This window comes from Uranotaenia lowii, chromosome 2, assembly GCF_029784155.1.
Source record: "Uranotaenia lowii strain MFRU-FL chromosome 2, ASM2978415v1, whole genome shotgun sequence".
NCBI classification, from domain to species: Eukaryota; Metazoa; Arthropoda; class Insecta; order Diptera; family Culicidae; genus Uranotaenia; species Uranotaenia lowii.
The window spans coordinates 84035584-84054446 of record NC_073692.1 but is presented as its reverse complement, the minus strand read 5'-3'; the positions used below and the strand labels follow the sequence as shown (position 1 = coordinate 84054446).

The 18863-nt window shown below is 34.1% G+C and overlaps 1 protein-coding gene across 1 annotated transcript; it reads left to right on the top strand.

Annotated features, from left to right (window-relative positions):
* The first annotated feature begins 2174 nt into the window (after window positions 1–2174).
* LOC129745849 (endocuticle structural glycoprotein SgAbd-8-like) lies at window positions 2175–18223 on the top strand. The gene is made up of 3 exons (XM_055739210.1): window positions 2175–2382; window positions 2441–2638; window positions 17791–18223. Exons 1-3 carry the CDS (start codon window positions 2359–2361, stop codon window positions 17983–17985), a joined length of 417 nt encoding a protein of 138 aa, XP_055595185.1. The 5' UTR covers window positions 2175–2358; the 3' UTR covers window positions 17986–18223.
* Window positions 18224–18863: the final 640 nt, after the last annotated feature.

The window sequence follows — 18863 nt, the reverse complement described above, 5'->3', positions numbered from 1 at the left end:
GCTTGGAAAGTTAACGTAATAATAAAATTATTATTGTGCAAGACGTTAGTATGTATTGAAAATGAGGAGATGTTTTTCTTCATTTAACCTGTTCTCTACGTAATATCCCAACTGCTTCGATAAAAAAAATTAAATTAGAAGTGTTTTCCCTTATGCTCTTCTTATTTTTTTTCGAATTCAGTTACCATTATTTTTGTCCAGATTTTGAGTTGAAAATTTGAAATTCAATAACAAGATTTTGATATTCTGAGCCCGAAAATGCGAGTGAATTCCTTCCCTGCTTACTCTATTGGGCCCCTTTATGTAAGAGAAAAACGGGGACCTCTTTAGTTGTTATATTTCAAGTTTTCATTCCGATTTTCTAGTTTTGATTTTTTTTTTTCATAGATTTGTAGAAATTGAAGTAGTATGATTAAAGAAATGTTAAAATTTTGTTTTCCTCGGGGGGCTCCCTGAGCCGGGGGGCCGGGGCAATTGCCCCTATGGTCTTCCCCCACCTTTATCCGGCCTTGATCTATATCTCAAATAGCTTATAAAATCGAAAGAAGAAGAGATAAGAATTGACAAAGTTTAAACAGCAGTTTGTTGAAAAAATGCTGGAGAAGAATCAGTCGAAATCGCTTAACAAGCGTATTGACATACAAAAGTCCACGGTACCTACTAGCATAAAAAATGATAATCCGATCACTGATGCGTGATTTTTTCAAAAACAAGCTATTCCAACATTTTGTACAGTTATTTTGAAACAAAGACCTCTTGTGACGACTCTTATAAGTAAAAACAGAGCAACAATAATATATCGTTTGCTGGTTATTTTGGAGATTGTACAAAACGATGATATATCAGTGTTCAGTGCTTAAAGGGTTAAGATACTCTTATGTAAACAACAAACTCTCAATCTTCATTTTTTATACAGCTTTTGGTCATGAAAAGCAATCTTATAATATTTTCAACATTTTTAGAAATATACCCGCATTTCAAAGGTAAAAAAAGACAGCTCAATTAGTGGAAGGCGTATTGAGCAATCGGACCGAATAAAAAAATCTAAAACTTTTTAAATCAAATTACAAAAAAAAAACCATACTGTGGCGAACATTTTTCTTTAAAAAAATGATTGGAATACACGAAAAACATTTGAAAATATGCTTCAATGCTTTATTTTGAAAGCGTATACTCCAAAAGTTTGTTGAAATATTAAACAACTTATTAAAATGCGAGTTATTCATTCCTTGTATTTTTTTGTCAACTTTGAGCAAATGAATTTCCCAGCGATCGTCAAAAAATCTAATTATTGAACAATTAACCATGGTGATTGGATGTGGACATTTTTAAGACACTTATAACTAAAATTTTAGTGTTTATTTGAATCTTTTATAAGCTGTAATTTTTTTTCAAAATGGTTTTTGATTTTCAATGTAAAATTCAATTAAGGTATTCAATTTTTTTTATTAAACTAAGTTTAGCGTTTCTAAGATGAAGGTCTCAAAATGGTGCTAGTCCAGTACCAAAACAGGTTCAAGGAAACAACGACAAAATCACTGTTGAAAATAATCATTCAATATGTTAATCATAAATCATAAATTATAACAGATTTTCTGAAAATACAAAACTTTTATTAATTCATGCGAGAAACCAAATTTTAAAAAAATTGATGGACCAAAAGTTGGGCCACTGACACTGTTAAAAATTTAACTTCAAAATAAAAACATTGAAATTATATTCTCATGCAAATGGGGTTGGTGCAAAGAAAAACGTTAATAGTTTTGAAAATAATTAAGAGATAAACTGTAGAAAAAATCGCACAATAAAAATTTGAAGAAAGTTGTTATACACTGAAAATTTGAAACGGAATTGTTTCGTTAAAATTCTTAATACGACTCGGCTCTACCTTGGGTTGGTCAGTTTAAAATGCCATACTATGGTTGATGGTCTTCCGAGATTTTCTCGTGGTAAATCGAATCAAAGCAGCATTCTACACCACATTGCCCAACTTGATCGCTGCCGAGTACTGCATGTGGTAAGAAAGTTCAAGTAAGTGTTCACATAAATTTGTATCCTACAACAGCCCATCGTAGCCGGTTCAGACTTTGTGGGGAGGGGTTCGCTGCTTGCTTACTACATTCGGGCTAGGCTAGGGCGATGATCATCGTGCATGATGGATTCTCGCTTAGTTCTTTAGATGGCGATCTTAAGGCTGGGTGGCTTTTGCATATAAAAGTCACTTACTGGTTTTTTGTGCTTCCAGTCGGAAGGAACAGTTCTTGCATAAAATTACCATTAAGAAAAGTTGTCTTAAAAAGTTTGTGATATTGTTAAGTTTGAAGTTGAACGAATCCATAAATCAAAAATTTTGTTACAATGGTTGTTTGGGTGCAATCTCTCGTATGTGAAAGTAATTCCGTGTGATGAATGATAATGATTGATGAAAATTCTTCCGTAGGTGTTAATCAATGCTCTGTTAGTGCTAAGCGTTTACAGTGCTCCTCAAGGTCCGGTAACGGAACCGATTCCAATTATCCGGCAAGAGCAAGAAATAAACCCGGATGGAACGTACAGTTGGAGTTATGAAACAGGAAATGGAATACAGGCAGAGGAACAAGGATTCTTGAAGAACGCCGGAACGGAGCAAGCAGCTCAAGTATGTATTAAGGCAGTAATACCAGTAAACGTTCAATTGATGATGGATTTTAATTGCTGATTAACATTTTAATTAAATCAAGTTATTGACACGTGCGGAGAGTATATGTTAGTCGGTGTTGCTATGTTTTTTTTTTTACCAGATGTCTTAAATTCCTGACATAAAAAGAAAAGAAAAACAGAAAATTAGTAAAGGGTTCGTAAATTGCTACATTAAATAATGATGTTCCATTTTGACCAGTTGATTAAATGATTAACTGGTAAATCACCGCCTGGCACACCAACACTTTTTTCAGAACAAATCATTCAATTAAGATGCGGAATATACTGAGAGCATAATGTAGAACCTATTTTGAGCATATTTAACACTTTTTTCAGCTAGAAGTAAACACAAAAAAAAATCATACTATTGTGCTACTGGCAGAGCTGATTAGGAGTGAAAATGTTTGAGATATTCATAACTGAAATTTTTTGGATACTTGGAAGCTGATAAACGAATCATGGTGATTTTTGATTTAAAATTAAATTGTTTGATTGTTTTAGAAAAATAAAACTTTTATTTAAGACTAGGTTTTATATTTTATACTATTCAATCCAGGCAAAATAAAAAGTACCAGTTCAGTATTAAAATCGGAAAGTAGGTTCAAAGATGGAAATTTTGATCATCCATATCTATGTTTATAATTCTCATTGAAACTTGCAAATAAGATAACCAAAACAAAGTTTTTCAGACCACAGGATTTAAGGAATTCAAAAATGCCCCAAATCGGCTCAGTCTAATGTTATGGGATTCATTGAAACATGTTGAAATTTACTAACACCCTTTTTTATCTGAGAGATTATCGTTGATTATTGATTACTAGCTAAACTGATCCCTTACGAACTTCGATCTGTTTCTTTCTTTTGTTATGTGATAAGAAGTTAGTTTTTAAAAGGCAATTGGGATGCATTTTTTCGAAGATTTTGCATAAATTATTAAACAGTATTTATGAACGACTATTTTACTTGTCTATCAAATTGAAATTCATAGTAAGAAATTGATTGAGCCTTGAAAAGAACACCTTTGTTCAAATTTTCGTTTCGTTTGAATAAATAATAACAAATGCAAAAACATTAGAAGACCCTTATTTTTTTAGTCTGATACAAAATTTGAGATTGGAGATCGATTGTCCGTTCTGTTTATTTCACGCGTATCAATTTTAGCCCCTGTCCAATAAATAATAATTCAATAAGGCTGGAACAAATATCAATTTCTTCTTTTGTTAACCAACCCCCCTAGAAATTTTCAAAACTCCAAAGGGGAGAATGAATAAAGTTTGAAGTATTTTATGTAAATTTCAGAAATTTTTAAAATCACCCACAATTACAAGACCAAATTACCTATTTTGAAAGATGGCAGTTATTTCACCTTTTGAGTTCTTGATTTCATTGAATTTTTCGTTAAAAAAATACTTTATTTATAGGTTTTGTGCAACGATATAGCAAGCAATTTTGTTGCATACAAGATTTTGTGCAACTTATTTGAATTTATTTGTTTTTCGCATTTTTTTTAATTATCCTCCTTCCCTTGCGGTGTTCCAACTCCGAGTGACAAAAGAAGGATTTGAAATTTATTCCGGCCTAATTGAGAGAAAAAGTTCAATAGTTAATATGGATGACCCCTTTTTCTGTCATCTGATTTAAAATTTCAATCATGGAGTCTATTGTCCATTTTGCGTATAATAGAAATTATTGTATATCCATGAAACAGTATGGGAGACTACTTTCACTAACGTCTAATACAATGTTTAAATTACCAAACGGTTTCTCGACATTTATAACTCTCCTGTTTCAATTTTCGTCTGAACAACCACTGAACAGTTGATATTGAGGACCCCTTTTGCCGACTACTTACACCAGATTTGATACTTGATATCAATTGCTCGTTCCTGTGTGCCAATCAGGGCCGGATTAAGCCGTCGGAGAGCCCGGAGCATTATTTTTTCAAGAGGGGAGCTAATTTTTTTTTTCATTCTAATTATTCAAATCAATTACATAATATGTATATGTGGAGCAGTTTGTAAACAAATAAAATATAGTTTATTTATTATGAAAACAAGCTATATTTCTGCTTTATGAAATACAAAATATTACTGCTGATCGTTTATTCTACCTCGAGAGATCAATCGTGATTAAATATTTATCATCACCAACGCCTGAGTTCAAAATTTATGAAATCATAAACTAGGATGGGGGTCCCCCAAATTGAAATAAGTTCAGGATTAGTAACTCAGCGTTTGGAATATACATTTTATAAAAAAAAAATTCTCAATAGCTCGATTGTATAACTTACATATACCTACTTTCAAAAAATTTTTCTTCAGATGCCTCCATAACTCTTTTACAATTTTTAAATTCATATAGGACAACATACGATACCCGAGTTTTGAAGTATGGCTCTGCTTGTTTTCTCAGAGACACATCAATGATTCTATTCAATATTACAATGCTCATTTTTTTTTTCTAAAGTTTAAGCCATTTTGAATACAGAAATTTCAAAAAATTCTCTTTACTCAAATAATCCATTTGATTTTTAAAATGAGTTTTGAATTTTAATTCGTTTTCAGAATTTTAACTAAGAATGTTTTATTAAGAATTCGATTTTTTGTGCAAAATTAAAATTTTAAACAGCAAGTGGTTTTAGCATTTAAAAAAAATTTAAATATTGTTCTGATAACGAATCAAAATCTTAAATAATACTATAAATTTATATCAGTTTTATTAAACCAAATTCAGTATTGAAGTGCGAAATCTTAATGACGTTCGAAGGATTGATTTAAAATTAAAATTTATAACAAACTATAGAATTTGAATAGCCGATAAAATTAAAATAACAATGATGATTTTTTATACCTCAAAATCAACATTAGAATTTAGAATATGATTTCAATATTTAAATTCAAATCAAATTCAGTTAAAGTATAAAATTGGTTTATAAATAAAACTGAATTCAACAATAAAGAGATTTCATTAAAAATCCTGCGCCAGAGCTGGGTTCAGTCATCCAGATAAGTGTTCAAATCCAGTCTATAATTTGAAAACCAAAAATAAAACTCACTATAGAAAATTATTGGATAATTTGAATAAAGAGCATTTTTTCATTTCTTTTTTAAAACCGGCTCAAACTTTAGGAAAACAAATAAGCATTGAAATATTCTATCAATTCATTGATTGTGTTTTTGAGAAAACAAGCGGAATCAAACTACTCGGAAATTGAATGTTGAAGTTTGAAAATTGAACAATAAAAGACAGTTTCGTTATTTACTATAAGATTTTCTAAATCTCTTGATCAAGCTCCGTACATGAATTAAAAAATAATGATATTTAGGATTATTGATCAATTGCAATATCAAAGCTGTGAAATTTTTGCATTTATCTCATTATATTTAGTTAAAAATTATATTATTATGAAAAACGAAGGATTTTTGATTGATGCTTCAAAAAAAAATATGGATAGTACGAAATGATCAATTTGGATTTGATTTAAATATGTATTAACTGGTTGTTTTTTTTTTTTTTTTAAATATTATGATTTGCCAAGATTCTGCTCCTGTGGATAAAAAACAACAATTTTCAAATCAAAAACTTTGGTTTTCGCTGTATTAATAGCTTTAAAACAGTACTCTTGTATGTATATCTCGCAACCTACGATCTTAACTAACCGATTATGTCTGAAGTTCAATCTCATGATACTTTTGCTTCAATTTGACAGATTTTGTCAGCACTGCACTGACTCAGCAGAAATTCCATTTAAAACGTATTTTAGTGACACTAATACAATCTAGTTTGTTAATTTTAAAACAGTTATATCCACCAAATTGCACTCATTTTCTATCCAAAGAGAAGTATTGGGCCAAAAAATAGCGGAAATTAAAGGAAGAGGTTGCAAGCATGCAGCCACTCAAAATACAGATTTGACGAAGTATAAGTGGGAAAAACTGATCAATAACATAACTGAAAAAAATTTGCAGTGGCCGGTGGGAGATACTGAGAATAAAGTAAAAATATTTTTTACAAAAAAAACGATAGTTATTTTTTCAATTTTTTATGAGTTATCATAAAATTACCTTTATTTCATTCTCCGAAAGTATTTCAATCAAACGAATGGTTTTTAGATACACGCATTCGTAACCGTCCCATTTCTAAATAAACTATGCTTTAGTTTAAAAAATGCCAAAAACAATAATTGACTTACAGGATTTTAATCCACAATCTCTGGTAACAGATCAGTTACACTGATTCTAATTGAAGATCCAGTGCGGTTCAAAGCATTTGTGATTTGAAATACAAGCATGAACTCTGCTGTAGAACCCTGAACCAGCAGAAGGAAATTAGGTAAATGAAAAATATTTAGACGATGATGAAACAATTATCCCTGCCTAGGCAAGACTCACGCTCTTTCCCGAATTCACTGGGTATACTACAGACCTCCGTTTTGATCGGTAATGCATTGGCCTGGAAAGTCAGAGAATGCAAGTAAAAATTGTGTACCATGCAGTTACAAATTTTTCCGACATTTTCGTAACACAAGTATTTTCATATTTGAACTCATTTTACAATTTTGTTAATGGCCACAAAACGGTTTTGCTCATGTTGTAAAAATAGGTGAAATCCAGTTTTGGTTTTGAATTCCTGAAAAAACGGGAAAAAATCATCTTCCGATTTCCATTAGTTTGGAAACCGTATGTTGTAGATACAGGGTTCCGGTATTCAGGAGTATACAAAACAAGTAATACAGTGAGCAACATTGTCTCGGTGGTCCGAGCTGTAAGCGTGATAAGGCGGTTATCGCTGATCCCCTAATGGTATTGGGTTCGACTCCCATACGGTATTAAATGTTAATCTTAAGTTGCCCACGTTTATTCAGTCTGTAAAGCCTAAATCGACTAAGATGGTGTATGTCTTTAAAACATGAAAAATTACTTGAATTCCCACAAAAAGAAACAGCCTTTTGAAATGACCTCTGGGGAACAGTTACAAACCCTAAAAATTCGCAAAATTTCAAAAAGAAAAAAATAGCTCTGATAGGCCGTCTGCACATTTTCAAGTCTGTTCAATGCTTAGATTCATTTAAAAAAGAGAAGAGTTTTTAATAAAAAAAAAAACAAATTGAAAAAATCAAGGCATTCTAAATACAGTATCAATCTTAATCCACAGATACGAACTTCTTCTCACTTTTTTATTGCTGCCTAGAGTGCTTCCCAGCGATTGATTTTCCCATGCCTAATGTTTCGATTCAATATTGGCAATTGCTATTCCAATCAACACTTATTGACGATTCGGCGAAGCCAACAGATCATGACCAACTAATATTTAAACCTAATCAACGTCATCGGCCACTTTAACCCATATAGACTGTCATGGACAATTTGCAATGAAACACCTAACTAGAGAAATATTTAAAAAAAAAGAAGATAAACTGCTATCCTAACCTCTCAGCCAAAGAGGGCAGCAGAGTACTTGAACAAATTTCACAATCTATTCCGTCGAAACGGGCGGACGTCGCGGATGACCATGTTGAATGAATTATTAAATTTACCTTTTGCTATCGGCCGGTTTAGTACAAAGTTCATATGAATATATTCTCCCACCCGCCCGGTGTGGTCTCGGCTAACCAGTACATTAAAACGGCGGCGCACTGAGATGCAGATGAAGACCCATCGGATTCCTCATCTTTCAGGTCAGACGTAGACCAAAGGTAGGCCCAGATGAGTGGACAGCTACAGTTAACCAAGTACGGCAAAGTTCAAGAGGATCCACCATCGCAAATTCATTTGCGGGGTAACAGAGATCGAGTAAAATCGAACCCCCAAACGGCAGCTCATCCACCAAAAGGTTGAAGTCGAATGAAGAAGACTGTCAACGGCGAGGTGTCGAGAAATTCTTGACAAGCAACAAGAGCCTCGATAGCGAAAGATTAATATTAATTGATGACTTATTCGAGGGCTGTATCATCTTCTTCTTGTCCGCTCGAAGGATGCGAAACGAGTTTTTTTTCTGCTTGAATGAATGATTTTGTTTCTGCTTAAATACCATAAGCATATTTTATAATTTTTTTTTCTGACCATGGTGTGGCATCATAAAGGTCAACCGTGTAATTTTGGATGATCTGCAAATTATGTTGGATAACTTGCAGAACGTGCGATATGAAAGATTTTATGTTTATGGCTGGAAAGGCAGCATATTTTAACGAAATGTACATAGTTTGTAGCTCTCAGCTATGATTAATATGGATCAACGTCTGTATTTTTTATTTTGGTAAAAATAAAGGACAGATTTTTTCAGGATTTTTAAAATAAGATGATTAAAACATCAAAAATAAGATTATGCTAACCAGATTAGGATTTGAAGTAAGGAAAAACATTTTTTAATTTAATAAAATGTATGAAAATTACTCACTAATTTCTGACTACAACTTCGTCGAAGGCTTCAAAGAAGGAGTAAAAGAAAAAAGCTAAGACGTTGAATACAAAGCAATTTTTTTTATCATGAATATAATCTATGAACAGGGACAAATCGCCAGCAGCAAAACGTCAACCTTAAGAATTTAAGATGAATTGACCAACATTAAATATCTCTATCTCCTACCGTTTGCCAAATTAGTTTCGGACCTTTTCTGATCCAAGTTTCGATTGGAACCACCATGACCATCGTTATCTGGCTACCAAGATACTGGAAGCACTCCACTTTCTCAACTTGTTGCCCAGCTACCACGAAATTGGAAAGAATTCCTGTGTTGATTTTCACCTACTGCTGCCTTGGAGCTTTCGGTGAAATCGTCGAGTTTGCTCTGCGTATCCGGATGTCCTTAGGCGAGCAAAACAATATCGTCAGCCAGGTTGAGGTCGTTTAGCTGCTCCATTATCAAAGAATTCCACGCCAATCCAGCGGTGATAAGATACATCCTTGTCTCACTCTAGCAGTTAACGGGATTGGTTCGGACAAGACACCGCCGTGCAAAACCTTGAACGAAAATGCCTCGTACTATGCCTCGATGAGATAACTTCTCATCGTCTAAGTGCAGCCCAAATAAAACATCTGGTGGTTCAGTCGTTCAAATGCTTCATCGAAATCAACGAACACCAGCAGAAGAGAGTCCTGGAATTCGTGGATTTGTTCCAAAATTATGCGTAGCGTTGTTACGGGTCCACACATGATCGTCCGGATCGGAATCCAGCTTGTTGCCGACGGATCCTGTTCAGGATCACTTTGCAGAGTACTTTTAGGATTGTACAGATCAACGTTATGCCTCGCCAGTTACCGCACTCTGTCAGGTCTTCTTTCTTCGGGACCTTTACGAGAATACCCTGCATCCAGTCGGCCGGGAATGTTGCAGTATATTGAATGTCAGCAAAAAGACCGTGGAACATTTTTGCTGACAATGCAGATCGGCTTTCAGCATATCAGCAGGGACGCAATCAATCTCAGGCGCTTTGTTGGATTTCATGTTTTTGATTGCCTCTTATATTTCAGCCAGCGAGGGCGCTTGATGCGACTTACTGTAGGCGCTTCGAGCTGCGGGTTCTGTTGGCCATCGTCATTTTTGACTAGGAAGAGTTCAAAATGCTCTGTCCAACGCTTGAGCTGATCTGTTCGATCTATCAACAGCTGACCTGGTCGGTCTTTCAGTGGTATTCTAGTATTAGTCCTTGCACCATTAAGGCGGCGAGAAATGTCTTATAGTAAATGGATATCTCCAATTGGCGGCCGCTTTTTCTCCTTCTTCGGCTAGGGAGTTTGTCCAGGTTCTCTTGATTCGTCTAAAAGCTCGTTTAACTGCCTTTTCCATCTCCGTATATTGTAAGCGGGCGGCTGCTTTGACTGACCCGGAATTGCTTAATTCCGACTTTCGTCTCTCTCCGATCATCGATCATCCTCCAGGTTTCATCCGACATCCATTCACTTCTTCTTCCACAAACTTTACCGAGAGTATCATGGCTCGTCGTGATAGAGGCATTCTTGATTCCACATCACTGTTCTTCGACTGTTCCGTCTGTCGGCAATTCTGAGGATTGGGATTCTAGCTGTTCAACGTATCCCTTTTTCAACTCTGGATTCTCCAACCGGCGGACGTCGTATCGAAACCCGACTTTCTCCTCGCTCCGTTGGACACGCGCAACTCTAAGACGTATTTTGCCAAGGACGAGGTGATGGTCAGATGCCATGTCTGTGCTTCGTTTGTTGCGGACATCAAGAAGGCTCCTTCTCCATTATCGGCTGATGCAGATGTGGTCAATTTGATTTCCTTTTCGGCCAACTCGTGATACCCAAGTGACCTTATGTGCTGGTCGATGGGGGAAGAGCGATCCACCGACCGCCATGTTGTTGTTGCCACAAAATTCTACAACCAATTCTCCGTTTTCGCTCATATATCTTAGACCGTGACTCATATATCTAAGATGATGCGCTCAAAGTCCTGTTTATCGGAGCCAATCTTTGCGTTGAAGTCACCGCTTTAGAATTTTCTGAACCACGTTGTTCAGTTGACAGTGAAAATGATTTTTCTCCTGCAAACACGTAGCGTCAGTTGGCGCATAACACTGGACCATTGTAAGATTTCTAACCCGTGTTCTGAATCTGGCTACGATTATTCCTTCCTTTATCGGTTCCCATCTTATAAGGATCGCGTGGGCCTGCGATCTTAAAAGAAATCCAACTCCTCGTTCTCGACTGGTTTGTTCTCCTCGTATGCCAGAGTGAAGCAGGACTTGCCAGGACTGTATCCAATAGAGTGCCCCAAATTATCCGACTTTTGATTAAGTTTTGCGCTGCAGACTCAAATTGATTCTAGGCCTAGTACGAGGCCCCATGCCAAATTTGGACTAGATCGGACCACGGGAAGGGGTCGTGCCTAAAGTTTGTATGGAATTTTGCGACATTTTGTTCGGGAGGAACATGAAAGACCAGTGTTTCATCAATAACTTTGGTTTTAGTTTTGACGAATATTTCATCAGAAGATCACAATTCGATAAAAGTTAAGATAAAAAAGTTATACGGCATCTGAAATGGGATAACATTTCTAAGGATGGTATTCATCACTTTCGATGAGGCGTCAACATGTTTAACCGCCCCGACCGGAACACTTAATTTGAAATGCATGCCATTTCATCGAAGATGACCGATTGCAACCATTTTGGTTGCGTTCCTGTTTTCTTCATATCGTTCAGGGAAAATTTTTCGCTTAAAAATCACGAATGCATAGTTTTATAATTAGAAACAACTTTTATCCAAGGAAAAACTATTTCGCTAAAATATTTTTTTGACATTTTTTTTTTTAAATTAAAATATTAAAAACTTTTCAAATCACTACACTAATCTCCAAACCAAAATGCGGAACAATGGTCGCTATCACCGGATTTTGACGCCTCATTGGCAGTGAAGAATACCATCCTTTTTATCTTCATCTTCAGATGAAATATTTGCCATAGTTTAAACTTGAAGAAAAATTGTATAAAGAAGAAATCGGGACCAAAGTTATTGTTTAAAAACTGGTCTTTCCTGTTTCTCTCGAACAAAATGTCACAAAATCCCATACAAATTTAAGGCTCGTTGAGCGACCCTTCCCCGTGGTCCGATCTGGCCCAAATTTGACATGGGACTTTGTACTGGCCCTAGGATAAATTTCAGCCGGCAGTGCATAAAATTCTATAGGTTTTAAATTTTCCATACAAACTTAGGGCACTCTAGTGTGGCAACTTTGCCGAAATCACAGAAAAACCTGCATTATCACAGAATTTTAAGCAAAATTTCGTCACAGAACCTATGGCACAGATCGCAGAATTTAAAATTTTTTCACAGAAATCACATTTTGCTGCATTTTAAACCGATTTCCAAAATCATCAATTTTCATCTAACTTTAGAATTTATATTTCTGACTCTGATTCATGAATCAAAAAAAGCTCAAGTAAATTGATTTTTTATTATTAAAACTGTTAAACGTTTAAATTTTTTTATGTTTCACATGTTGAAAATCATGTGAACTGTGAACTGTATAAAAATAAAGTCATAGAAAACCGTCACAGAATCTTAGTTTCAAAACACAAAATTCGAGATTTTTTTTTTGTCAAAAACACAGATTTTTTCTCAGTTACCTTGACTGTGTCTTGTGTTCTTCGGTGTTCTGCCAACTGACTTCGCTCAGTATCGAAATTTCAAGTTTGAAGCGTCTAGCTTTTCTAGCAAGTTGAGCCAGCTTGCCTTGTAAGGCAAAGGTTAAAACATTCCAAGTTCCAAGTCGGGTCCTTGCAATAGCAAATCATCCACTGATCACCAGTATTTATTTTAAAGTGTTCTCAAAATTCTTTTTTTTTAAATGGCATAGCTGGCTAGAGCTGTTTTACTGAAGAAAGAATTCTGATTTTGAGCGGAACCATTTTGTACTGTCAACATTTTTAATAGCTCTCATTCCTAATCTTCAAAAGATTTTAAAGAACAAAAATTAATGTTTTTACGTAAATAGAAAATTTAAGCCTTCTTAATTTGTTCTCAAAATAACCGTTCAAATTTATTTCTAACTTCAAAAATGATATCCAATTTTCACTTTGATTCACTGTATCTTGCTTGAAAAAATCGATTCTATAAACTCAAATATTAAATTCGTCAGTATATTTGATTGATTATTTGAATGTGCACGTTTAGGGTCATATTTCTCTTAACAAATTTTGCAAGATAACGGCAAAGTCAGTTACACAAAAGAAGATGCCTTAAATTACAGATTTTGCAATAAAAAACTATACATTGATCTCAATTAAGGTATTTTTTGAGAAAAAAATTCTAATTTTTTCACGGTGTTCCAAAATACGTTATTAAAAAACAAAAATGACCATCAAAACGGCACTCGGCATTCGAAAGATATAGTATTCAGGCAACCATCTTGCAAATTTGGAAATGTTTCACTGGGCTTTTTTGAAATTAGAGCGATTTTAAATTTTAAGTCAATTTTCATTAGATTTCCAATGGGGTTTTTCGACCTTATGCTCGATGACCATGGATTTTTCTGACGACATATTACATATGACAATCATCCAGTTCAATGACTTTATAGAAAATTTCATGCCCGACAACTTTGTCGAAGACTGGAAAAAGATTTGAGTTGATCCTGAAAAGTTATTGGCAATTTTCTAAAATTGTATTAGACTGATTGAAATTTTTCCATGTTTCTTAAGTTTTTTTTTTTCGATTCAGCTTCACTAAAAAGCGAATATCTTTCCAGGCGTAGTTTGAATCGTTTTTGGGTCTTCAACCATTTTTTTCGTGCTTAAATTGTGCGATTTTTTTTTATTTAAAATTAAAAATCAACACAGATGACCACTGTTATAGTCCACTACAGCATTTAAGAGATGATCATAGTACAACTTATATGATGTTGGTTGCGTTTTAGGAAGTTGAGGATAAGTTGCATAAGACTGAAAGCAGTTTTTAAAAAAAACACCTGGCACCCCTGTTGAGTAACGGGGCAGTTCGTTTGGTTTTCGTTCACTCTGCAATCAGCACCATCTAGTGGCTATATAATGAGTAATATTTGAACGAAATACTAACGTTTTTAAATTCAAATTCTCACACACGTTTTCGGCTCATTTTTGTTCTGGGCCAGACCTCTGTTCTCTGTGGCATGAGTGCTAATCATTAGGGTCAACGGTCCAATTTGGCTTAGCCCGATTTATTTTGAACCATTGATTTGATTTGATTTTTAAAGCCTATCATAATGATTTTTTTCATATTCTTTCTCCAAGAATATAAATTTCAACGATATGCCGAAAATAAATTTTCAAGAAATTTGAATCAGATATCTAGAATCTAGATCTCAAATCTGTACCCGAGATCCAATTTTAGATATCAGATTGAAATTTTAGCCTCAGATTTCAGATTCAGATTTCATATTCAGAGTTCAGATTCAGATACAGATTTCAGCTTCAGATTCCTGGTTCAGATTTGAATCTGAAACCTGAATATTAAATCTGAATCTGAAATCTGAATCTATATCTGGAGTATAGACACAGAGAACAGAGGTCTGGCCCAGAACAAAAATGAGCCGAAAACGTGTGTAAGAATTTGAATTCAAATACGTTAGTATTTCGTTCAAATATTACTCAGCATATAGCCACTAGATGGTGCTGATTGCTAAGTGAACGAAAACCAAACGAACTGCCCCGTTACTCAACAGGGGTGCCAGGTGTTTTTTTTAAAAACTGATTTCAGTCTTATGCAACATGTCCTCAACTTCCTAAAACGCAACCAATACCATATAAGTTGTACTATGATGATCTCTTAAATGCTGTTGTGGACTATAACAGTGGTCATCTGTGTTGGTTTTTAATTTTAAATAAAAAAAAATATCATTTATTTTTATTGTTGAATCCAAGAAAGTAATCAAAAATGACTATTTTGAAGCCAATATTACGCTATTTACCTTGTTCGACTAAGCACATTTTAAGCACGAAAAAAATGGTTGAAGACCCAAAAACGATTCAAACTACGCCTGGAAAGATATTCGCTTTTTAGTGAAGCTGAATTGAAAAACAAACTTAGGAAACATGGAAAAATTTCAATCAGTCTAATACAGTTTTAGAAAATTGCCGATAACTTTTCAGGATCAACTCAAATCTTTTTCCAGTCTTCGACAAAGTTGTCGGGCTATAAAGTCATTGAACTGGGTGATTGTCATATGTAATATGTAGTCAGAAAAAATCCATGGTCATAGAACATAAGGTCGTAAAACCTCGTTGGAAATCTAATGCAAATTGACTTAAAATTTAAAATCGCTCTAATTTCAAAAAAAGCCCGATGAAACATTTCCAAATTTGCAGGATGGATGCCTGAATACTATATCTTCGGAATGCCGAGTGCCGTTTTGGTGGTCATTTTTATTTTTTAATAACGTATTTTGGCACACCGTGTTTTATGAATTTATCCAATAATTATGTGAATGAATTCCGTTATGTTAATTACTTTAATTTAATTGAAAATTTATTAGTGGGGGGGAGGGTCTTTTTCATATTTTAGTTGAGTAAAATCATTTAACATTGAAAATCTAATCATTCTTTTTTAATATAAAGTCAAAAACCTAAATTTTATACTGAACAAAAAAAAAATTTTGAAACCAATTCCAAATTCAAAAATTCTTTGAAATCTTGGAATATTTATAAATTCTGTGCTCTGTGACACAGATTGTGTGAGTGATAAAGTTTTGCTCAAAATTCAGAGAAATTTGAGTTTTTTGTGATTTTGACAACTTTGCTCTAAACAACTCATTCAAAGAATAAAGTTTATAATAAATTTCAGTTGCTTATGAATCACGATAAAATTTATTTATATTAAAAAAATGTGCAAACATTAAGTATTTAGTACAATTGATAAAACAAAATTATTTTTCAAACCGACTGCCATGAGTTTGAGCTCAAGTGTAAACATTAAACACAAGAGAATTGAATCCAATTCAATTCAACCCAATTGAATTTTTATGTATTATAAAATAGCTAACCCGGTGTACTTTGCTACTCTTTGTAAAACTGAAGGAATTTGTATTAAAAATAATTTGAATGTTTGTTTGTTAGTATGTATATCGTTTCCAAATGAAATTTCAACATCAAGAACAACCTCGTTAAATGTAAGCTGCTTCTTAAAGTTCGGATTGTAATGGCAATGAAGACTGATTCCTATTCTGAAATATTGACTTTACTTTATTGGCTACATTAGTTTTCGAATTATGCCAAAAATATGTATGAAAGCCTTCCTCATCCTTCCCGTCGTTCCTCTGAAAGAAAGAATCAATGATCATTTTTTTACCTCAAAAAAAAAATTAAACTTTTTGTGTGCCTGGTTTGGTACGCTGTGCAACCAATTAAAGTAATTTTTGGTTAAATTCGTAATCAATTTTACATATTTTCCGTGATATAACAAAAATAACAGAAGCTGCATACATTCAGGGGTAAAAACCGCTTGTGAGACATAAGGCAGCGCACTTAGCGGTTTATTTTGGAAGCTAGTAGTTCCGCTCACCATATTTACTTTTAAAAACTTAGCAATTGATTGATATTTTTGGAAAACTTGTTACAAAAACCCGAACAGTGCTTTTTTATGAGTTTTTCTACCATTTTATTCATTAATAATCAGTTTACATAAATTGCCGTTCAAAATCAGTATAGATTGGTGAAAATTTCACCAGAAATGCGTATGTTTTTTAAAAGATTTTAATGACGTTATTTCATTTAATAAATTTAAGCAAAAATGGCACAGCTTGTTGGAAAGATCTTGAAAAGTTTTTTTTCAACATATACATAAGATTCATATAGTTTGTCTAGATCTTAGGAAAAGTACATGGTTCCGCTCAAGGTCAGATTTTAACTAGTTCCCTTCTAAATCATTTACCCTAGTTGTAATTTCCTATTTTACCCATTAATCAACTAAAAATTCCTGTTAATTTTTTTAATTCAGAGGAAATTTAGCCAACTGAAATAATTTGAATTTGTAATTCAAACATAAAGCGAATAAAAATTTAATATTTTAACATTCCCTCAGAAATGAGAAAAACAGTTATTGGAATTTTCAGAGCTGTTGAAATGATATGAAAAATTTAATTAATTAATATTCATTTATTAATTTATTTTCAACATGTAGTATGAGGTAATTCAATGCCTTTTCAAATCACTACATTGAGCTACAAACACAAAATGCGGAACTATGGTCGTTCTTACCAACATAAGCTTAGTATTGACTGGTAAGAAGTAGGAGGTTAATCTAAACATACGCAACGTGTCATATATTTTGGAGCACTGAGCATTAATAAACGAAGTCCATTGAAAATTATTTCGGATTACACACCTAAATTGATAGCTTTTACAACGTAAGAAAGAATGACATTTCCAATTTTAAGAAGGTAGATCTGTGCGAGATGAAATCGGAATCTGATTCAAACTTTTACGTTTAACTTTCAAACAATGTACGTCAAACAGTCCATGGCGCATCGACCTCGTAAATTATTGAGAAGCAGAATTACGCCTAGCATTTAAAATATTCTGATCTATTTCTACCTTGATCTTCTCAATCGAAATCACTCTGTGTTGGTCTAAAAAGGTGCAAACTATGGCTAATTCATAAATTTTATTAATTTTTCAGGTGGCCCAAGGTGAATACTCCTACACCGCCCCGGATGGGCAGCTGATCCGGGTGCAGTACATTGCCGACGAAAATGGATTCCAACCGATCGGCGATCATCTTCCCACGCCTCCGCCAATCCCACCGGCAATTCAGCGGGCCTTAGAGTACCTCGCCAGTCTACCTCCCAGGGAAGAACCCTCCCGGAGGTTCTAGGCTCACTTTAGTTAGATGATTCATACTACTGCTTTTCTCCATCGTTACTCAAAAGGCTTTAACTACTAGACAACTGTTAGAGTTAGAATAGAATAGGTCCCAGTCACGATTGTTGCATTTTTATTTTGAGAATCGAACACTGATTTCGACCAACCCACCACACTGGTGCTTTTGCAGTTTCGTTGAGAAGCATTTATAGGAAACGAAAAATAAAAATAAAGTGATGATTAGTTGAAATTGTTTTTATTCATGAGCCCTTCATTCGTACCTACATCCGTTCATAAGGCGGAATCCGAGGGATGATCATCGTCGACGACGGCCAAAAGGTCAGTGTTTTGAGACGCGTTGAATTTTGCTTGAGCTGCTGACCTTCTCGAAATGTCAGCTGCATACCTTCCACTTTCTGATCCGAAAAAGGGTTGTTGTCGATTCACAGGTGTAACTAAGATATGTGATGACACTTGCAAGGTAAGATCGAAATTGTAACCAGTATCTCACAAATAGTTGTTTATGAAGGCGTTGCTCCCTGTTTCAATAAATATGGGTCGAAGATGAGCATAAGATGATTGAATGAAAATTTCAAATGAAGTTATGCATAGATCCATAAGGTTGATCAATGAAAATGATTAGAGGATTAGTATATTACCGTTTGAAAAAAGGCTCGTGTTTTATTCTGCATGACACATATAATTCTTAATAACATTTTGTTGCATCGCAAAGATGCTTAGGGAGCTTTAATTCAAATTCAGTATTTAAATCAAAGATTTGAAAATTAATCTCAGAGCCGGAATTCAACGATTTTTTTGTTCAAAAATTCAAAATAATAATAAAATAGTAAGATACATAGAATAAGACAAAAATTAGAATCCGGCTATCAA